The 23,807-nt window shown below is 39.6% G+C and overlaps 1 protein-coding gene across 3 annotated transcripts in view; it reads left to right on the top strand.

The window, feature by feature from the left end:
- BEND4 (BEN domain containing 4) overlaps nt 1–21,864 on the top strand; it is a 33,104-nt gene extending 11,240 nt beyond the window's left edge. Inside the window, exons 3-6 of one of the 3 annotated variants that reach the window (XM_027642885.1) lie at nt 10,079–10,170; nt 14,424–14,664; nt 17,403–17,487; nt 17,854–17,969. In XM_027642885.1, coding sequence (XP_027498686.1) covers nt 10,079–10,170; nt 14,424–14,664; nt 17,403–17,461 — 392 coding nt within the window. In that variant the 3' untranslated portion in view covers nt 17,462–17,487; nt 17,854–17,969. Of the gene's footprint in view, nt 1–10,078; nt 10,171–14,423; nt 14,665–17,402; nt 17,488–17,853 lie in introns of all 3 variants that reach the window. The other 2 variants (XM_027642884.1, XM_027642886.1) reach the window with 2 other exon arrangements.
- The last annotated feature ends 1,943 nt before the right edge of the window (nt 21,865–23,807 follow it).

Genomic DNA, 23,807 nt, shown 5'->3' with positions numbered 1-23,807 from the left:
ATTCTTCCATTTCTGTATCATCCAGATTTTTTTTTATTCTTTTTAAATTAACTTTGTGTCCTGGTTAGAAATACTGAACGGTAATGAGGTTGTTAGACCCTGTTGAACCTTTCTAGAAACACATCTATTGATGATGATTTCCACAATAACAAATACTTGAGTTGTCAGTAGCAAGTTCCTAATCTATATATGTTCTAGTCTACTGATGTTTTGTGTTGCTCCTTTTGCAATCAGCTAACTCATGGTAGTAAGTTAAATGCCCTTAAGGAGCCTAGGTGTCTTATATTGTTCAACCCAGCTTTTTCAAGTGAATCTATAGTCTCATCAAAGAATGACGATCAGGTTAGTCTGACAAGATCTACTTTCCGTAAGACCATTTTGATTGGCATTAATTATATTCATGTTCTTTAGTTCTTAGTCAATTGAATCCCATTGTGATCACCTGTATTTTGCTAGGATTAATCCTGAGTTAAGCAGCCATTATTTACCTAGGTCATCATAGTTACCCTTCATCTCCTTTAAAAGCAATAACCCTGCATCATCATAGTCATTTTACACGCCCCGGGAGTAATGAAACCCCTTGTTAACAGTGTATCAAAGGAAGCAGACAAAGATAAAGTAAATGTGCAAGGACGTAGGACTTCATCTGCCAACAAATAATCATCATCAGATGCATCTGTTGCTGTCTGGGTGACATACAGATAGATCTGAAGTGACTCGTGTTTGGAGAAGCAGTAAGAGCCACAGAAACTACCTTGGATTTTGCTATGTGGTAGGACAGAGGTTTGAGCTCCTCAGGCAGTCCCACAGCCACCACTGAGCAAAGTGAATCAAAAATCAACTAAAGGCAATGTCTAATTATTTTTATGTCTAGTGCTGATTTTGTTCCAGTGAGCTTCTACTACCAAAAAAGCTGACAGAAATTTTTCTGTTACTTGAAATGCCCAACTCTGTGTAAATAGGAGCAACACTCATTCTCTGAGCCCTTTTTTTCTTTGCCCGTCAAGATGTTGCATGCCTCAGGAGGGAGCCAGAAAGCCCTCTGCAGAGTGTTTCCCACATCTATCAAAGTCATGATGGAAGACAAACTTTCTTCCCTGTGAATTTGTCCACCTCATGCCGGGCATCCAAAGGGCCAGGGAAGGCGATGAGTGCGGTGCAGAAGCAACTGAGGAGGCACTAGATGGGCATGAAGGCTGTCATACTGTCTCCACCAAGCCACTGAAAGAGCAGGATATTTTTTACATAGTGGTTTCCTTCTCATCCTTGGGGGAACTGGGCCAGAGCTGCTCGATGAGGCTGGCAGGAGACCCTCTGGGGCAGTGGTGTCCCTATGGTCGCTGAGGCTCCCACTAGCAACTCTCTCAACAGACTATAAAAGCACCGACCCCTCCCTTCTGGTGTATAATATGAATCATTTTATCCTTTTCCTGAAATACTTTGCATTTCTTTTTTTTACTTTCCATATGCAAAAGCCCTTTTAAAATCCATGAGAGTTTGCGATCTAAAAATAGTTACCGCTATACATCTCTGCCTTTAGTTCTGCAGAGCAAGGCTCACAAAGACGCTACTGAGAAGAAGAGTGTTTCCTCAGCAGATGTAAAGGCAATGACTTTTTCTCTTTTTTAACAAATATTACAGAAGACATATCTTCCTGTAGCTTTTGGACATGGAAAATAAGATTTTTCACTTTTCAGGACTCTGCCCTGTTGCTGTAGAAGCCCTCCAGTTCTGTAGGATCTTTTTGCCTGTAGCCTAGCATCACTCTTTGGAGATCACCACTGGAGAAAAACAATTATATGGGTAAAATATTGCATATATTTTGGTTGTTGGCTGAAATAATACTTAAATTTGTGTGAAATCTTAATTGTTCCAGCTACTGAATAAATGAAGAAAAAATCATATTTCAGTTCTTGGGTTTTGGAGCAGTATGACCTCTTTTTCAGTTTCCCTAATATATTTTTTTAGGGAAAATCATTAACCAAACGTTTTCAGGTTTCAGTTCAATTGAAGAGAAACATTTTCATTTAGTGTCTTATTTTTTCTTGTTTTGCAATTATCGTTAGATGATTTCTGGAAGGAGTTTGGCAAGGTTATCTTTGGCTCTTTAAGGTTTTGAGACCATCAAGAACAGAGCAAATTAATCCATCTATACAAGGATAAAAGTGTCTCCTAATCTTTTGCCTCTGTATAGAAATTATTAGGGCTGTGATACATTCCCAATAGTGAAATTAAAGACCTATTTGTGGAACTGCATGTAAGACCTGGATTTAGACCATCTAATATATCAGGATATTAAGCACTTCTTTGTTATTGTCAGCATGATTTTCTTGCAGTTTTTGACCTCAAAGGAAGAAAATATTTCCAGGTGGTTAAAGGAAAGGCCCAAAATCATGAGTGAGGGTTTGTCTTCTGGTGCTCCCAGCTTTGCTGCATGGTTTTAGACAAACCAGTCTGAAAGTAGTGAAAAGGTATAAATAAGATGAAGCACAACGAGGCAGTGATTGTTCTTGCCTCGTTAGCCCAGCAGCAGAACATACTACAGTAAACAGCAGAAGGGTGGGGGTGGAAACCATCCTCAAATGTAGAGAGCTGATCACCTGTAGAGACAGCATTCGGAGTGGCTGCAAGTAGCCAAAGCAAAGCGGGTTTTACAGGTAGAGTTAATATCAATGTAATTGAAAAAGTCAGCCAAGTTTTCCAGGAGGTTTTGTGTGCCCAAGGCTTGACTCTTTTTCCTGACTATTGGATGATCTAATAAAAGATATTACTTTTCCCTAGAAATCCGGTCCCCTTTATACTTTCAGAGCATCATATTTCCAAAGACCCTACTACAGCCACAGCATAGATAAAGCAGCCATCAAGGTTATGATGAACACTTTTTCATGTCCTTTTTTTGGTCCTTTTTCTTGATGTTCGCATTTAACCACTTCTTTGGTTTCCCTTGATGTTCTGGATGTTTTGGTCTGATCTGTGGCCTTGTTCTGCTGTTCAGCTTCAAAGTGTGAAGTTACTGTGAGAAGAGAGAGCCTCAAGCACAGTCACCCAGTCTTTGGCACAAGAACCCCTTTGAATTTACAGCACAGCTTTGCTGCTTGCAGGTGCTGGCTTACTTTACTAAACCTACCTGAATACAAAAACTTACTGAGATATATAATTGCAGCAGACCAGGGCTTTATTTATCTGTTTTCTCCACACTTCTGGGTACAAACTCATGAGAATTTGGGAGGTCAGATTTCTTAGCCTTCCTTGGGGAGCAGGAGCTGGTGGGAGTTTTGTGGGGAGCTGCAGTTCAGCCTGGCAGAGATGAACTCCCCAGTCTCGACTTGGGTTTGCCCTTTGCAGATCAGCATTTGGCATTTTAGTGACTCAAACGGCTGTCCCCACTCACTGGGGACTCCTTGATTTCCTTGCTAGTTATCAGCAGTAGAAGTGTATTGTAGAGGGGTTTTTACAGGCAGTATCCCTTCAGCAGGGAAGACTTCAGAGCTCAAAGGGAGCATAAGAAGGAGTACCTTCTAATGAGTGAAGGAAAGTGAGGGAGCACAGACAAAAATAAAAGCCACATGAGCATGTGACAGCATCACTTAAATGAGAGATGCACAGCTGCCTTGCTTTATCTCTTTTTGGCTTTTGTTTAGGCAGAGATATACGTCCTAGAGGCTTATGGAAGGGGAACATTCTTATTTCTGGAAGAAATTAAAGAAAATTAAAATTAAAACTCCAGTGACCTTTTAGATGCGGAGTAATAGAAATTAAATGTTTTTCCACTCCACATGGAAAACACTACTGAGAGGGATTTTAAAAGTAATGTGATGTTTGCTAGAATTTTTCTCCCTTTCCTGTTTTTGGCAGGCATGTAAGTCATTTTAGGAAATCTTGAACACCCTTCTATACATAATGTTGATTATTTTGATTTCTCCTGTCTGCTCTCACTACAAATGGTTACTGCTTTTATTTTACCATCCAGTCACAAACATCCAAATTTGTAGGGTATTGAGCACTGAGATCAGTTCCTCCAGAGATCCTAACCCCATCTCTCCTTGCCCCTTGTTGTTTTTCCAGCTCAGCAACTTGCCTTCATGGACCATCCAGCTTTCGCTGGCTTTCAGCTGACTATTGAAATAAAAAACCATATGAGCTAAAATAATCTGAGCCGTGTACACTTGTCGAAATCCCGGGCAGAGAAGGCATCTCCATTAATGTTGTAAGAAATTCACACAGCCATGTAGTTCGTCAGCACGTTCCCTATCATTTGTTACATCTTTTTGACAGTTGAGCATCAATTTAGAAATGCCCTGGAATGAACTCGGAGAGAAGCATCACTCAAGGTCAAGCAAAGGAGGACACATTGCAATGCTGAGCCAGTCGTAACTAACAGCTGCTGGCCTGAGCGGGGTGGATGTAAATGTACACCCTTCCCAATTCTCCTCCTCCTGGCAAGTCAGAGGTAAATTGTCTTAGGTGCTAAGGGATTCGTCTTCTGCAAAACACCAGGAGGAATACTAGCCAGTGTCAGCTACAGAGCACAAAATCTCATTAGTGAACAGAATAACCAGATTTCATACTGTCTGTTTATGGGGCTGAAGCCACCACAGGCAGACATACTGCCAAGCTGGGGGTGAGCCATCCTTTCTCACTAGGCCTGTCTGATGCTGCGGGAGAGGTCAGAGATACACTTTATTTACCTTGGAGATGTGCCTTATTTACAGCAAGCCTAAGCATCTCTTGACAGTGCTGTGCTTTGGCAATATGAACAGCCCTGGAGTGTTTTACACTGGGAGGCCACATTTTGGGGATGATAAATGAGAGCCCTCATTTTGACAGATGCCAATGCAAGTGATGTTGCACAGTAACATTTATAATGAGCAAAACCCCAGCCCAAACCAGTAAGAAAGATGTTCTTGGCACTTCATAAAAAGTTGGAAACAATTATTAGAGCCAAAGGTTAAAAAGAAAAAAGAGTGGGCAATAACTGGGAAACATTAAAAGCATGTTATTGAAGGCCCCAAAAGACTATCTAGAAGGAAAAGTTTCATGCTGGTTACAAAAACAACCAGTTTAGAGGGAAAATGAAGGAACAGTTAGAAACATAACAGATAGATTAGAGGGAAGTTGATGGTGATGAGTAAAAAGCAGAAGTTAGGATCAGTGGCAAATTAATAATAACAATTAAACCTGGAGCACTGTCTTGAGAAGGCTTTCTTTTCCTGGCAAAATTAAGGAAAAATATGGCATGCTAATAACAGTATTGGACCATTATCAGATGGAAATAAGTTTTATCAATAATATGGAACTGCTCATTGAGTATTTCTGTTTTGGTACTTGTGAAGAGTAAAATAATGCAGTCACACCAATATAGTGATGATGGTAAGCAGGTAGAAATATTTTCCATTTCCATCATAACTCTGGGTGTTAGCACACATTCACCAGCAGCTTCATGTGGGACTGCAGTCTCAGCTGTCTGTCCCAACTCCCTCCCAATGGGGGGACAGCTGAAGAGCTTGTTAGTCAGAGCCAGAATTGCCAGACTTGTTGAAAATTATAAAGAGATGTGGATTCCAGCCCAGGTTATAGGACAGAGTGGTTCAAGAACAGAGATGTCATTGCCAAGAGAGCTGCAACATGGGCTGCTGGGATGGGATAGCTGCTTGGGCACACCAGCTTTTCATCCCTTTAGTGCACATCGACTTATTACCAAAAGAACTAGACAGCTGCTACCAAAGTGTGATGTTTTCAAAATTGTAAGGTTTGGACAACTCCCTTCAGGAACTAAAACAATATGTTTTAGAATATTTGGGATGCTACAGAAGACCAAAAGATGCAAATACTTTCTGGGGTTTTTTTTTAAAGGACATAGGAGATGTTCTTTATGATTGTGGGTTCGTTGGCTTGATATTGAACCCAGACTAACTAATTGCACAGCTGATGCCAGCTTCAATTAATAGAGTACTAAAAGGGAATAATGCCATTAGTACCAGGCCAAATTATGATTTTGATGAGACAAAAACTTTGGTTGATGAGGGCATTGCAGATATTCAGGGTGTTACATCATATTACAAAAAGTGATTTAAAAATACAAATATATTTGTATCCGGGAAATTGCCACAACGCAGTCAAATTTCTGGAGGAAATTTTTGTGAAACTATTCACAGCCCGTGCTTTTAATACTTTAATCCGTGAAAGAAAGCACACAGTCATCGCTCACAGCTTGCAAACAGTGCAGAGGTAGCAGTGGATGAGGAAGATGAGAAGTGACAGACTTGGCCAATCACAGTGCCGATTATCATGTATTGAGGCACAGAGAACATCACTCTACTTGGTTTCAGCCCCTGGGAAATGTACACTGAGAAAGGCTTTTGGATGACACAGTGATTTTCTGCCTGAGTATTGATGCATAGCATGGCCAAAAGGGCCACCATAGCCTTCAGCTGTACCAGCATGTAAGCTGGCGTAGGGACTGCTTTTAGCAGGAGCTCAGCACCTTGGGAACGTCAGTGTTGAGCTTAGCAAAGAGAAGATGAATAAATTACTTCACCACCAACTATAAGCATGTAACAAGCGACAGGCATTTTCCATTTATTTTTCCAAATACTTTATAAACCCAATTGAAAGAAAAAAAACAAAATGCAGACTTGAAATAAAGTTTATGTTCCTGAGGGTGAAACAGTACACGCTGTAACAATGTGCTGAGGGTAGAAACTGCATCACTGGGAGATGATGACTTGGGTTGTACTGTGTTTTACCCACTGATGCTGTCTGGTGCAAGAAGGATTTAGTCCAGGGAGTCGCTGTGCTGTGTGGCAGCTCAGGCTGAGATATCACAGCCTGGCTTTTGTCATCGGCACATTTGGTGGCCACCACACTCACTGTTCAACTGTGTACTAGAAATTAGGATACTCTGCCAAGAAGGCTGTGACAAGCTATGTCAAATAAGCACTTGTTACAACATACAGATGCCTAGAATGCCAATGAAGTCTTAAAACTTGGATCAATAAACAGCAAATAACTGCCACCTCTTACACATGTCCTGCTTAGCATCTTGGCAAGACCAGCCTTCCCCAGCATGCCAAGTGCCCTGTAGCCCCTCCTCACCCTTTAGCTCCTGCTAAGACCTTGCTCTTTCACTTGCTGCAGGCCAGCTTACTTTTCCACTTCCAGTGGCAAAAAGGTTGAGGAAGGAAAATTACTTCCTCAGGTTGAGGAAGGGCAGGAAAATTACTGCCTCCCCACAGTCTTTCTACTAAACCGTAACAAGCCAGTGTTATTTCAACATTGGTGTCTTTCCCTTTGGTTACAGTAGGTGCAGATCCTTGTTAGTGATGTTGGTGCTAAGTGGAAACGTGCATAAGAGATCAGCTCTTGGGATTATGATCTTGTTAACTCTAGAGACCACATCAAAGATAAAGATAAACAAAATTAATAAGCTAGTACATTTAAATGATTATTCATCTTCACAGTTGGGAGCCCCAGGCTCTTACAAAGTTATGTTTGCTGCAGGGTTTGGAGGAAATAGAGAATATTTGCAGAGCCATAAGAGGGACTGTATCTCAGTAACAAAACCAAAGCTTTGAGTTTCTGCCTCGTGCTCCCCTCTTTGTGGCTTCTTTTAGGCTTCAGTTAATATGGCAGTCCAAGAAATCTGAATTTGAAAATAGCACCTGATGTTTGAAAGGCTGAGTTTTTTGTACCAACAGCAAACTGTGCTGTGCAATGGCGTTACAAGTCAAAAATGCTCAGCATCCTCAAGTCACTACAGTGATAAAAAAGTCATACAGTTTTGTGGCCAAAACATTAATGCTTTTATGAAGATAGAGGGTTTTATAAGCTTTGTCTAGGTTTTAGTACTTTTGTGTTTCTCACTGGTAATGAGAAGGCATTTTATCAGTAGCATACAGTTAAAGTAGAGCTGTACTTCATCTGCTGGGGACACAATAGGTTAAATAATTTCCTGTCATCTCACTTGTGCCTCACTTGTGCCCTTTGGAAGAGCACAGGTAAACATATCTTTGGATAGCCTGCAGTGAAATTACTTACTGTGTGAAAAATCAGCAACAGGAGTAAATACACTGGTGGGTCACATTACAGAGAAGTCAGTGTGGGGTGCAATAACATAGGAATTTATTCATCATATCAGGCACTTGGCATGGCTTCTGTATGCACACTGTCACGGGAGAGTGGAACGCTTAGACGAAGTTTTAAGAAGCAAAGCCTTGCCGGTGAGTCTTGAGGTGCAGAAAGGACTCTCTTGCTTTCTAAACTCGTTCTCAGGGAAGGGTTTAGGTGCAGCTGAATCCTATCTTAGCCTCAGATTGTGTTAACCGTTTAAATATAAAGGAGTTATAGAGGTATGATTAAAACACTTTGTCCCCCAGGTTTTAATGATGGCAAAACAGATATATTTATATAAATGAATTATTTATTATGATATATTAACAAACGGGTGAACAGATGAAAGATCTTAATCAGAATTATTTACTACACAGTGTAAAAGCTAAAAAATCTATTAGTAGAGTATTATATAACAAAGTAATATAGTGCACTGTAACAAAACAATTATATTAAAGCTATTGTGTTGAAGCTAGCAAAAGAAACAATCATTAAGTAGAGATTGATATAACTCACCATACGAGATAGCAAGCAGATCTTTCTCTTTCTCTTAACCTCTGGGGAGTAACCATGAAGAGGCGTCCCTGCTTCACGGGACAACCTCCACACTTCAAGGAACTATGTGGAAGAATCTGCCGTAAGGAAGTTTGGACTGGGCTTTTATAGTTACGAAGGGATGGACTGGTAGTCACAGACTTACAAGGTCACAGACTAGCTTATCTGTCACATCTTGTTTCAAAAAAAGGATGTATATTCAAAGTCTGGTGAACCAGGATGGTCTTAGCGTAATTTAACACCAAGACAGCACCCTGGCACCAGCAACTGAACTGGCATGATAGTTTGTGTGATGGCCTACATAGTATGCATTATTGGATTTTAGGTCTGTTCGTGGTGGACTATCCTGCCACACACACTGCTGGATGTAACACCACTCAGCCCTCAGTAAAGAATCTGTTTTGCATGGACATTCTCAGCTATTTCAATGCTGGCTTTCAGATTGCTAGCTCAAGAGAAAGCCCAAATCACCACACTTTTCCAGGCGTAAAGGCTGAATGCCAAGAAATAATAATAATAATAATAAAAATTTCTTCTGGGTTTTTAGCTGAAACTATGATTAAGTCTGAATATTTTATAAAAACAATCCATACAAAGTGTGAGAGTGATAAGGGACCTTAGACACTAACGCAACATTATGACTGACTTGTGTAAGTTTTTGTGTAACTCTCCTGTGGTGTTTCAGGCTCAGGAGAAAAGAGCTGTATCTCAGAAATACTCCAGAGTTAATCACAGTTGTGGTAGCATCTGCTTAAGAGAGACCCATAATTGAATCATCCCTAATTAACCTTTCACCTCAACAGAAGAGAATAGGATGTTGGTACCACTACTGAAATGGATGAGAGTGATGGGAATGGAAAGCGGGAAAGATGAGGGAAAGACAAATAAAGCAATTTGTTTAACACCTAGTTTTATATCAAATTTGGGAGGAGGGAGGGAATAGATATTAAGGTATATGAATCATTGAATCTCTTCGGTATAGTTAATCAGGCTGTAGTTTCAAAAACATTTCAGCATATTTACATGTTAATCAGTGCATTATTTAGGTCCAAGAAATGTTTTCTCCTTTGTATGGTTTGGGCTTTTTACAGTATTTACAGATTTTTTTCTTGTTATCATTACTGCTGACCTAATTTGTATTTGTAATAATTATAATTTCAAACTAGGAAAAAACCCTTTGAAAACTAGTGGGCAGAAAATAAAAGCAATGTCAGAGATCTCAAATAGGAAATACATCTGTTGTACATTCATTAAATGAAATGCCCACACAAATCAAAATGAGAAGTATTTCCTGTTTGAAATAAATCTCCCAGATGTACAAAACAGATCCTGAAGAACACTGCTTGATTTAGTACTGTTGTTCTATTTCGTGCTATATAGCTAATATACAATAATTGCAATTTGTTTCATGCAGTGCCCTGCCAGACTGTTTTAGATTATTTGAAGACCGTACTTCAGCATCACAACCAGCTTATGGTACCACAGCCAACAGACCATCCAACTGAGGTAGTATACAGTGAAGACAAGCTACATCTTTTTATGTTTGAAAATTCATTGAAAACATGTTGGCAAATAAATAAGCACTGAAATAATATATTTAGTTGTAAAAAATATGTAAAATCTATTGTTAAACTGTCATTCTTAGCTTCAGTAATGCCCCAAATGGAGGAGACTAATCATTAGTGTAACCTGTAATGACTTTACTAAGCAATATGCAACTCCCTCCATCAGCAACAGCTGCACTTGCCCTGCTTCAGGTAATTTTTTTCTCAGAAACATCACTTTTTTGATAAAAATTTAGGCTAGGGCTATCTTGATGAAAACTGTAGCTGGGTGACTGGCAGTGACTGCACATGGCAGCTACTGGTACACAGGGACTGCAGCCCATGTGTGGGGGTTACCAACATGTCGTGCACAGACACAGACATGTGTGTAGCCCTGACATGGTTAACACTAAAATACATGTTTTCTTCATTTTGCAGACAGACCCAAATATAGACTTCTGCAAGTCTGTGGAGAGCTCTTGCTTTTCAGAAAGATCCCAAACAAAATGTTGAGTGCGAACAATTTTGTACTTGATACCAAGTTTGGGGATTTTTGTAATTATGACCTTTTTAAAAGCGGTGCAGTAAAAAGCAGGAACATTTAAGTCCTGCCCTTGTCTAGAAGGTAGATAGATGTGTAGGTCTCTCTATCAGCTCTAGTGTCATCATGGCTGGGCTTCGCGAACGAAGATTTGAGGAGGGCTTTACCCACGTTTGTTACAAGCGCACTGGTGGCTAAAAAGGCCAATATGAGACAGGCATGTCCGGTTGCAAAAGGCACAGCAGAAAGACTCCTTAGGTGGTACATTCTGCAGGGCATGAATCTTTCTGTGTTGTCTTTTTTCCTCGAGAGGGATCCTGCGTACTTTCTCAAAAGCATCAGCAACGTTATAGATGGTGTGTCTCCAGACCTCCTGGTTGGAGGCCAGAGTAGATAAGTTATGTTGATCAATATGACCAAGTCTGAGATGTTGTTTCAGGGAGTCCTTGTATCTAGTGTAACTCATGTTAATTTTGCTCCAGTGTCTTTCTATCCAGGCTCGTAAAAATGCCTGAAATTAAGTGGTTTTGTTGAGACTTTTCTCGTTTAGACTGTCTGTATTTGAGACCCTTGCTATGCATGTTTTTGTATATGTGTCACTGTCCATTCACAGAAACAAAATCAGAAGAGGGAAGACTTAGGTATAGTCTGATCTCCCTTTGCACATAAATGATATGTAGTGCAAGCCTCACATAGTACAACTTACCCAAGTTTCGCTGAAGATATTTAAAAGCAGTTCAGGGTGTGCATCACTTTTTTCCTCCATTCAGTTTTATCCTGTGCAAATTGATATATACATATTTATATTTATATATAGTTAGTTGTTATCACTCAAATATATTCCAAAGATTCATTTATCATTTTTTAATGCTCTTTTTCTTAACCAAAATTTTCAAGTACTGTAAAAACTGAGGCTGTTCTGTAACGTCCCACAAGGAATAGCTTGTCACAATGTGACATAATTTTTCCTTCAATTAAACACATAGATATTAATCTTTTATTCATGAGCTTAATCATATACAAATACAAGCATGAAGGCATTTGTATTTTGGTTCTTCCTTCGGGGTCTGCTTATTTTATTTCTGGGAGGTTTTCTGTTTGTTTTAGATTAATGAGTGCTGGACACACTAAACCACATCATATATTTAGTGAGAATGTTTTGCCCAGAAGTACTGTTCTTTCAGAGGAAGCAATTAAAGTGTGTCTGTAGCAGGATCCCAATAATTGTTTAACGGGGTAGCATAACACTGTATCATGCCTTTGGAGAAGAATGAGGAAAAATATCCTAAATTTCAGGGGGAATAAGGGAGAAACATTATAAAATTGAGGCTGAGGAAGTTACATGAAATTTATTACCTTCTCCTCGATTAATAGTAATGTGAGCTCTCATGAAATCTAGACATTGGGCCTTTCTGCACTGTATTTCCATCAGTGCTGTATATACATAAACACAGAGGTAGCTTCTAGGATAGCTTGCTGCTCAGCAAAGCCACATATGAGCATCCGTCCTTAATGCACGAGCCAGCCTGGAGCCTCACACTGGGCAATGGGCTTGCATCGCATAAGCCCTGCCTGCCAGGGCTTAAAAGAAAGACAGAGTTAGCTGCAGCTTGTACTTTGCACTGGTATCAGTAAGAATGGTCCTTGCTTCACTAGAGGCTTTTTGTAATAGGAAAAAAATAGGTTTCAGAAATCTAAGGTAGGAAAATAATTGACTTTACAGAAAAGGGATGAGGAGCTAGGTGCTGAAAAAAATAAGTACCAATGTGAGTATCGCATGGTCCTGTGTACTGCTGTAGACGAACAAACCAAGGAAGTACTTGTGTCAGCTCCCTCTGGGATACTGTGTTCATTGTTGCTTTAGCATAAGAGTATAACAAACACCTCCAAAGAGCTTTCCATGCTGTCCCTCTGCTCTTCCTCCTTCTCCAGCCCCTTCACCATTTTGGCAGAGGACAAGGAGCTGGACTGGATGGAAGGTAATGTTCCTTCATGTCAGAGCTCTTTAGACTTAGGCTTCCCAGGGGCTTATGTAGCTGCCAGAAATTAAAGCAGCTTCTTGTATCATGAATGAAGGGAGAGGACTTGATCCTGACCCTTTTGCAGTGTTATGAGGAGACAATGAAGTGCAAAGAGAAAGTCCTAAATTATAACAGAGCTAGACTATAGGCGAAGGGTCTTTCTCTTAGGGATTACAAGCTTAAATTTATAAGCTTCAGAGGTAATGAAGTGTTGAGTTGTTCTGGGGGGAGTGGCCCCTCAGGCAGACAAAGCCCATTTCTTCCTTTATATTTTGGCTTCCTTTGCAGAGTTGGGGATTTGCCCATAGCTGTCGTTGCCAGCAGCTTGCAGCAAGGCAAACAAGTAGCAGACGGTCACACAGGCTCAGCTCCCAGTGATGGTAACCCCACTGGGAGGTGGTGCTACTCTAGATTGTAGAGATTATCTAATGGCCCCCTCAGCACAGTCCTCACTAAATTCAATTTTCCATATATCAAACTTGCAAAAAAATTAAAAGCAAATACCTGAGAAGAAACTTCAAAGATGCACTTAAGCTGTTTCCCAAGATGTTATAATAAACATATGAAAGAAGGCAAGGGTAGTCCTTAAAACAGCTTTGAGATATCAAAGGACTGAAAGTGAGGAGAACTTTGCAGCAGTTGCCCACAAGGGCAGTATGTGGCTGATTGCCTCAATGAGCACCAGACCTTTGTTTCTGTGCAAGTTCCTATCTAAGCTGGGGGCTATACGAAGAGTTTACTAATTAGGCTTCTAGATTTATGCATTTTGATAAAGAGGTGCAGCTGTAAAAGTGAATGAGTCTCTAGGAGGGTGTAGTTTGGGGTTTTTGCGTACTTAAATTATTTTAAGTATATTACCAGTACCATCTTACATTAATTGGGTAATCCTGGACTATAACATTTTATGGGCAACAAGAATTAAATACAATTTAGGTATAATTGGCTTAAGAGGGCTTATAAATGTGTGTGGATTATAGGAATCCCCATAATTAGCCCCACAGCATTCATTTAATGTTGGAATGTTGAAGCACACAAATTATGAAGGTTAAAAGCAAAACTTCTTTCCAGCTGACACAGTGGCATTTCTGTAAAGCTATAATTGGAGTTAATACAGCATTCATTAATAATAATAAAGCTTTTAGTTTCCATAGTTCCTTTATTTATTTTCTTTACATTTTTCACAGTAACATAACTGCTGTCAAGTTTCAGATGTGTTCTACAGAAGTAATAAATTTATTATAAAAATAGACCAAAAGAGTCACCTCTGAAGTAAACTGTCAGCTACAATGAAATGATCCATTTGATCACGCTCTTCAAAGATCTTTCTTATGCATTCTAACATATTAAGAAGAAATGTTATAGTTAAATAATATACCCAGTCACTGATTCTTAACTCTTTTGAACCCGCTTGTTAAAAGTGGAAATTATCAATAACCACCTCAAAATGTTCTCCTTGTGCCTCACTCAATTTGACTTCTAGAAAATGGAAATGTAATTTTAAAAGTAATCATTTCTCAGTGAGAGCAATGTTCACTTTGGGTTGTGTTTCACTGTCAGTATTGTGGCTAATTAAAAAACATATCTTCTATTGCAACTGACATTTTTACCTATTTGTCTTGTAAAATAAGGAATGGAAATATTTCACTTTTCCAGGGGAGTAAGCAGTTGCTGAACAACTACCCTGTCTACATCACTAGTAAACAGTGGGATGAGGCTGTAAATTCTTCCAAGAAAGATGGACGACGGCTCCTGCGCTATCTCATCAGATTTGTTTTCACAACCGATGAGCTTAAGTACTCATGCGGCCTTGGAAAAAGGAAAAGGTCAGTGCAGTCAGGAGAGACAGGTCCTGAAAGACGTCCTCTGGATCCAGTAAAAGTAACATGTCTCAGAGGTACTGCATCTTTTCGCTCAGTGTCCACCATATGTGATCTCATTTCACCACATTGGCTCTGGCTCAGTAGAAGCATTTGGCTGACAGTTGCAGAACTAGAAGGGGTTTTACAGGCAGGTGACAAGCATCCAGAAACCCTCCACTTTCTTTTTATACATACATACGTGTATGTATGTATGTATTATATATGTGTTTTGGGTGGTTTTGGATGGGAAAAACAAGGCTGCTTATTTGAGAGAGGAGAAATGCAAGGCCACATGACACTAATACACTTTAAACAAAGAAGCAAATCCAGACAATCCTGATTACACTCTTTTGTAATAAACTATCAGGGTATTTTTTAACCCTGATACACAAAAATAACCAAAGGAATAATTTTAACCTAATATGTAGAAGAACACAAGGTATCATTGGTGTTAGAAGCTAAAAAAGTTTCAGAATAGGTTTGGACATCTTATAGGGTCAAGAACATCTACAGGTTAATTACCTACAAAGTGTATACAAATGTGTTGTTAAGAATTTAACTTCTTTTTTGGTATATTGATGCAACATTGGCTGAAAAAGTTGGGGAATAACTTTCCCCCAGGTTTAGCCTGAAAAGGAGGGGGAGTTTTGCAAGCATTTTACAATGTCGGAGAGTGAGGATATTGGACAATATAGAGGAAAGGGTACAGATTGAAAAGGATGTTCTGTACTTTCATTTCCTAAAATTGTTTGAAAGGCCTGTTACAAAGATTTGTAATAAAACATACAAACCTGGACTTTTTAAATCCCAATTAAAAACATCTTTTAATATCAACATCTGCATTTTATCAATGCATATGCTTATTATTTCCTTAATTAACTCATAGTTAACTTTTTAGCATTTTATGAGCACGTACATGAAATTTTGGTTGAACTAACTCAAGAATATTTAGTAATCAGTGCAATGTAAAAAGCTATATTTGGTCAGTCAGTGATAAAAATATCTTTATTTATTTAACTGGAGTCCAAAGTGGTTATATACACCAGATGGAGCCTCTTCCCATGCAGGGTAGAAGAATCCAACAGGGCTAAGTAGATAAGATTTGTGATTGGGGTACATTGATGTAACCAGGTAATGAACTCAGATTTTGCATACAGGCAAATTAGGCAAAGAGGCTCTTTTTATACTACAAAGGAATCTTTTAACCAGACCTTAATACTCTATCAGAGCTTAACTGAAGGGCAAGTCCATTGCACACTGTGCCATAGAGGTCTAGAGAAAGATTCAGGGTTCCAGAAGTTTTCCTGAGAACTGAAGGCTAGATACAAGTGCTTTAATATTTACTAAGTTACTTTAAATTTCACTTAATAATTTACACACAAGCAGAGTGTTGATACCCTTTTCTTCCTCTTTCTTCCCCTGCCTCCCAAGACTACCAGTAAATCCACCTGTACATAGACTTTTGCTTATGGCCACTCTCCTTTCTGGGGTCCTGGACATATAGAATGTGGGGAGTGCTCCTAGGGAGAAAGAGGAAGGGTAATTTCTTTAATTTTCAGAAGCTTGAAGAGGAAGCCAAAACTTTTCAGTATCTAAGGACTGGCTAATAAAGCAGAGTAGACAACTCTCCCTTTGAGCTTTTGTGCATGGGTGCAAACGGGACAACTTTATCCAGTACTAAGAGCTGGCCACTGGTTCCTGCCCATTTACAAGCCAAGGTAACAAGTGTCTGACTAATTCTCAGCCAATGGCCAGTTATACCTTTCCACTATAGCAGAGAGTGTAAATTGGTTGTCTCTCTGCACTCAGAGTAGTGTAAATATCTATAAATATTTTTAATATATTCCTACAACTGACTGGTGTCTGGAACCAGCTTTAAAACAGACTGGTGTGCTTAAATTATATCATTACTCCTTTATGTGGTAACCATTTCTCTGAGAAAAAGACAAGTTTGTGGAGGCACACATGAGCATAACTAGGAAGGAATTACTGTTGCCTGTGCGGATTTCCAGGGAAATGAATTTAAAACAGAGATTGCTATCACTTTTGCAGACACACTGCTGGAGGAGCTATGCAAAAATCACATCCTAATTGTCCAACAGATGAGATACCTTGCAGGCACAGGAACTCATGTAAAAGCACAGCAGTCCCCGTCTCGAGATGTGGTGACAGTAATGAAGTTACCTTACACCACTTATTGTGCTGTTGGCTTGTCAACAGTAGAAAATAGAATTTAAAAATATCCTGGGACACACAATACTGCATGAAGGAATGACTAATATTACGGAATACATAATAAGTTCAGTTTCGATATGAGCTATAGTGTATCCAGTATCTCTAATAAGGTGCCCTCACATTTAAAATTGTTTTTGAATGTTTCAAAGTCCAAATACACCTATTTGACCTATGTATAGCAGTTACAACTCCAGAATTGGTAAGGCACCTTGTGCAAGGTCTAGTATATTACATGTCAAAGGATCTGAAAAATAAATTATAAAAAATGTAATCTTTACATACAAATAGCTGCATGTGGAAGCACCAGCTACTTTAATAGCCAAATTACATGCAGTACAATTCATTTTCTCCTGCATTGAAAACTATTGGAAGGCTAACCAACTCAGCCCTCTAATCTCATTTAGCTATTTCTAAGGCGAGTTTAGTCTGAAAAATTAGGTGTGAAATACAAGGAGAGGAAAAAAGCAGAACTTAAAAGGAAAAATATCCCAAACAGAAAGGAGCATCAAACAGAAATAGTGGCAGTGACATTTTCCAGCAGGTTGTGGGATCCTGCAGCCTGCAGGTGCTGAAGCAGCCAGCAGAGGGAGTTCATAAAGATGCACGACAGCAATCACCTTGAGGTATAAACACCAACAGGTTTCAAATTAAATACATCCCGTTCACGTTAGCTTTCACATGTATTGCACATGCTGAATCACAGCCTTCACTTCGAATTAGTTCTTTCTGCAAGAAGGTATTTTATCTCCAGGTCCCATGCATCACCTATTTAGCTCAGGTATAACAGCATACACTGCATGTGGAGAAACACACTTGTGCAGCAATAAAATAGGTCCCAGTGGCATTATCATGGCATCCCCCATAAGGCTTTACTTCTGCTTAAGTAGAGCAGCAATATCCCCTTTTATTTCCTGTGAGCTTTTGATGCCTGGGTGATAAAGAATGCTGCAAAGACAAGCTGTTTTTTATTCTTGCATGTTTTCCTGCAGAGTTTATTAGGATGCACTGTACTTCCAACCCGGACTGGTGGATGCCATCTGAAGAGCAAATAAACAAGGTGTTCAGTGACGCAGTAGGACACGCTCGTCAGGGGCGTGCGGTGGGGACTTTCCTTCACAATGGGAACTCATATTACGAAGGGACTGACCATCCAGGATCACAGGATGAAGTCTTCAATAGAGGTATGCAAGATGGATCTGGTGATTGATGGCAGTGAGAACCACCTCATACAACAGTAGCAACCACTTAATTTAGGAGATACTATTTGTTAAACATACTTAACCCTGTCATTTAGGAGTCCAAAGCATGTTTGAACACATACTGCATACATTTCAGCTTCTCCATCCAACCATATCCCAGTTAACAGAAAGAAATCCATTTCAAGTCCTTCTTAATAAGACTTCTCAGTGCCTATAATCCAAATACTTCATAGCACACTCAAAGGAAAAGCGCAGTTCATTTCATCTAGTTGTAGAGAAAAGGTCATTAAAAAAACTAAAAATGTCAAAAGAAATAGCAGCTACTATCTCGTCTGCCTACTGATAACAACCCCAGACCTGGACCCAGAACAGCTGGGTGCTATTTGCTTTCCCTGAGTAGGAGATGTAAGAACAAGTCTGCACACTTACAACAAAAAAGAAGTGGTCTCCCATTTCTTAACAGAAAAGAACACAATTATAAATGCTACCTTAAAATACTGCACCAGATGAAAAATTCAGGGACTTCCTTAGGCAACTCTTCCAGGAAATTAAACTTCCGGGTAAAACAGCAGCACTCATCAACAGCAGAATCCTTCAAAGACCCAGAACAATAACAGGCACTTCCAACAGCTAAAAAATTGCATTGTATATCAGATAGACAGTATATTTATCTAGATTTCTAGAGGAGCAGAGTTGATCATGACAGTTTTCATTAAAACAAGATTGCTAAAAACAAATTGCCATTTCAGAAGACAGATTTTCCATTGCCTACTGCTATTCTGCAGCCATATTGTATAGCTTTAGAGGCTTCAAATTGCCTTTTCTTGGTTTTGCTTTCATTTGTGTTTTATATCCATTCCTTGAAAAAGATGAGACAATATGCTGGTTTTGCTCAGAGTTGGATTCAGGGAGAGGTTCGGCAAGAAGAGCCTAGTTTAGACTTCTGTATTTATGCAGTCCATACTATCTAAGAGCTATAAGAAAAGAGCTGTTAGAGCAGAATTCACAACAGTGCACAACATGGAAGCAGATACCAGCTTTAAAAACAAAAATCGGTCTACTAAAACCCTTTAATTTTAAAGGTTTAGGAGTCCATTGTCCCTCCAAATTGATGCACTCCAGAAATAGGCAATGCCAAAGAAATTGTACCCTTTCCTTTCTACATTTGGGTGTTTACATCTCCTTACCCTTGTCTAGTTGCTCAGGCCCATGCAGGCATCCTTTACAGCCTGAACCAGCTCTTCTTGAGACAACATTTCCCCACGGGCAAGTACAGGGAACTGGTTTTTGTAAAGAAAGCTCACTTCACTTTTGACCATCCTTAGTGCTACCTCATCAGTGTCGACTCTCCTGAATGCATATCTCACACTCCCCAGCTTTCCTCACCGCCTTGTGCAAGCCACAAGAATAGCTACTAATTGCTCCTTTTACGCATCTCTTCTCCTTCCCAACCTTCTCCCTGTGCACCAGGCAAGGCAGGAGGCACCCAGCCCCTTCCTCAGAGATCAGGAAGGGCTCTCTGGAGCACAGCGCTCCTCTAGTCCCAGGCAGGTCGCAGGGCTGCAGCCATCTCTCAAAGCTCAGCTTGCCCACACAATAGCTCCTTCCTGCCATCTGCCTCCTCTTTGCCTGCGATTGTAACCGGTCTCTCATGGCCCATGGGGCATCTCAGGACACGGGCTCCACCATGCACTGCCATAGACAGGACCTCACTCAGCCAGGATATGCTTTAGGCCCTTAAATGTCCAATACCTCTCAGTTCATTTTAATTTTGGTGATTTTCTAGAAAAGGGTTGAAAGGCACTCACTGGACCCAAATTAACTAATTTATTTTCTAAAAGTCAATTACCAATTTAGTCACATAGGACCTCACTAGAGCAAGGGGTTTGGAACTGCAGCCCCTAATTACAGGCAGGAGGTGACTGTCTTGGAGTGATCAACAGCACATGGTGGCCTCTAGAGAAGAAATTCAGTGTACAGAAATGTCACAGTACAGATATCCTATCGTAGCTTTTTGGTGTTGAACTTACACTTTTCTAAAAAGAATTATAATAGAAGATGTTACATTGCTCAGATGGTGTAAGTCTTGCTGGTCTATGTTTAATGTGGTGACACATACCAGAACTATTTGGTAAAACATGTCAGAATGTGAGTCAACATTATACTGTAAATTTGTCCACAGCGATATGTATCATGCTGTATTTTTGTAAACATTGTGATGGTTTCCTTTCAGATATTTAATTGTATGATGTTAAAAATACAAACATTTCATTTTTAACAGTCTCAGAACAGATTAACTGGACTGGACAGACCTCTCATGTAATGACCTAAGGATTTGCTGAAATAACTAGTAAGCTTAGCTTTATTTTTAGTGTAAAAAGTGTAGCCAGCATCATGGAACCACTCACAATCCTCTACTCTCGTATTGTGCAAAATAACCAAAAGTATAATATCATCCTGAAAGCCATTTTGGCAGTAGAAATGGCTTTGCTGGTTTGGACCTTTCTTTACAAACAAAATTTTGCCCTCAATTGCTTATGTGCACTGGCCAGTGACATGAATCATAGTCACAGACAGGCATTAACAGACACCAGCTCATATTTTTGTTCATGTTTGGTTTTAAAGTAACAGAGTATAAAAAACTTTTCTCAGTTGCCTGTCTTTAATTGCCATCATGACCACTTGACCCACCCATTTCATTTTAAAAACCCCAAAATTTCCACAACAGCTTATTCCAGTTATTTTTTTCATGAGGTATTATAAATTCATACACATTGAAGTGTCTAAATATCCGCAAGATGTTAGGTATAATACTATGGGACCTGAAATTATAGATAGCACATAAGCCTTTGCAGGGTGAGATATCCATATTTACGCAGTGTGCTTTGTAAGGCAGCACATCCCTTCCCAGCTCTGGATGTAGACAGCAGGCTTGTGACAGAAGGAAACTGCTATCTATCATGTCACTCCAGAAAGTCCCAGGAGGATAGAGATTCTTGTCTTATCCTTCCATACGCTTTAATCTTACTGTCATTTATGTATCTGCCTTCTCTCAAACTTTGTGTAGCAGTACCGCACGCCCATCTGTGCCAACATGCCTTCGCTATATTTTCTATGACAAATATTTGTGGAGAAACTGTGATTAAAAAAAAACATTAATCCTGATATTTTTATTGTTATGGTGTAGTTAATTCTATGAATACTTTCTAATGATGATTGTACTGTGTAAAGTAAGTACAGGTTAGGGATAGACCTTTATCAGATATTGTACAAAAAAAAAGTGCATAGTGTAATATAGACTAGTAAGGTTTTTGTGACAATTTCTATAGGATGTGTGAATTGTTTTCTATGTGGCAACACACATTTCTTTTAAAGAATATAAAATCTTAGAGAATTTTTTAAACAGTCAATATTTTTTAATTATAAAGACATTTGTTACCTACAGTTTACTATTTCAGGTGTTAATTCTAATTTGAATATTGGTTTTATTACTACATACCTCCAGTTCCATTTGTTCTGTTGCATAAAAATGCACAATAAAAGTTAGTCTCTGGTTAACCTGTCTCTCTCTTTCTCTATAGGCATTGTTGTGTCAATGTGACAGCCATCACAACTGGTTCTGACTATAAATATATATTAAAAGTTTTAGACTTATGTTTATATAAAAGGCTAGAGCATTTTCTTTTGCATTAAATGCTTGTTTGGTATGACACACTGGCAATCACAGTGAAAGATTATGAAGAATTCAAGTATGAATATAAATAAATAATTTTCATCTCAAAATACAACTACATATATTTATGTGTTGGTTAGATAGAAAGACTGTTCAAAGGAGGTACCCACCTGCAGTCTTAAGACCTGGATTTTCAAGCAGTGAAGTTTAAATCCCATTTTGATTCAAAATTCAGTGATGGCTGAATGTAATGTCTCCTGTTCTCTTAAACGATTTAGAGAATCCTGAGTTCAGATAATCTGTAGAGGAATTACAGTGACAAACATTCACCATGGCAAACCCCTTCTGCAGGGCTGTGAAGCAAGATGGGCCTGACTGCAGGCTGGTGTCAGCCATTTGAACTGGATGCCAAATATTGCCATAATAAAGCAACACTTTTCAGTGCCTGTAATGCTGCAAAATTAACTGGGATTGAGCAGGTATTTTATACAGCCGGTTGTATTTTTTTTTTGTTTGTGCAATTAGTGAAAACAGTTATTAGTGAAACTCTCACCAAAATCATTTCAAGTGATTCTGAGAAGTTTAGGCAAAAAAACCCCTGTATTAACCCTTCTGGGGAAAAAAATTAACTTATCTTTGAAAAGCTGTGACTTCCCAGACTCTTGGGCAATGGCTGGAAACATCAGAGAGTGGTTCCAGAGGCAGGACTGAACAGGAATGGGTTGTGGGGAAACCAGCAGGGTGAAGGGGCAGTACAGGTAGCATAGAAAGCTGGCAGGGAAGGAGAGCATATAGGTAAGGAACCAGAGGCAGCAGCTGGGTTTGTGAAGTTTTAAAAGAGAGATTAGGTCTAACAGCAGAGCCTGTAAGAAGGTGATAACCATGAAAGTCAGTACGTGAGGCTGGGCAGGCAGAGAGAAGGGGTAAGGAAGAGGTACCTGGGATGGCGGAAAAGCAGGGATGGGAAATAACTGAAGGGGAACAGGCAGTACAGATGGGGGCTGCAATTCAGTTATGTCACATTTTATCATTCTTCCACTAAATACCTGTTAAACATACTGGTAAGGCAATGGTTAAACTCTGCTCCTGCCCTGCCACAGTGCTGGTCCCCTCAGAAGCACAGCCCATCTGCTGGCAGTTATGTCTTTGCTGAAGCACTAAGATGTTCCCAAAGAGAACCTTTAAGGTCCAAGGCAGTCATTGAATCTCACGCATATGAAGGAATTTAGTTTTTACCTAATTTGTTTAGAACAGGCTCACATGCAAGCTGAGGTTATAAAAGTCTTTGTAATATTATTTTAATAAGACTACTCACATTGCAAAAGTCTTGCCCTGAGGAGTTCAGATAGGCAGGAATGGATGCTTTCTCTGCCTCCTTCCCCCTACTGAGGCACTGACTGAAGCCAGTGGACTGAGTGTCAGAATACAAAGTGCTTCCATCACAGTGAGGAGACTGAAACATCAGTCCTAAGGGAACACAGCAGGAGGCAGCATGTTTCAACCTCAGCCCGCTGTGCTCAGGAACTGAGATAGTTCTACCTCTTCTTTCATAGGGCTTTTGTGAAGATCAATGCTACTGAAGAACCAGAGCTATAGTGCTAAACACAACAGAAAAGCCCTTGAAGACAGCAACAAGCATGCAGAGTAGTTTGGGTGCACACAGTACATAAAACAAGGCCAGATCAAATGAGGATAAAACAAATACCAAATAACTGATGAAGGAGCAGTATCCTCACGCAGGAGGCTGGGGTGCTGGCCAACAGCAGCAGGGTAGAGCAGACATAGGTACCCCCAAACACAAGGAGACTGAGATACCTTTGCACAGCAGCATTTATTTTGCTGTCTTCTAACATCTGAGTTCTTGAGACACTGCCTTCACAATGTTCTCTTATCACAACTTTGTGATCAATTAGCTCATGCAGCATGGACAATACATGATGAGTGCTGACTTGCAAACTTTAGCTTCTATTTGTAAACATGCACATAGATGGTATCTCAAAGAGAACAGAGAAGAAAGAACTCATCTTTCCTTACACCTGACTCTTACTTATGTTCATCTGGGTAACTACAA

Source organism: Corapipo altera, unplaced genomic scaffold (assembly GCF_003945725.1).
Source record: "Corapipo altera isolate COAL_440 unplaced genomic scaffold, ASM394572v1 22, whole genome shotgun sequence".
In the NCBI taxonomy this organism is placed as follows: domain Eukaryota; kingdom Metazoa; phylum Chordata; class Aves; order Passeriformes; family Pipridae; genus Corapipo; species Corapipo altera.
This window is presented reverse-complemented; position numbering and strand designations above follow the sequence as displayed.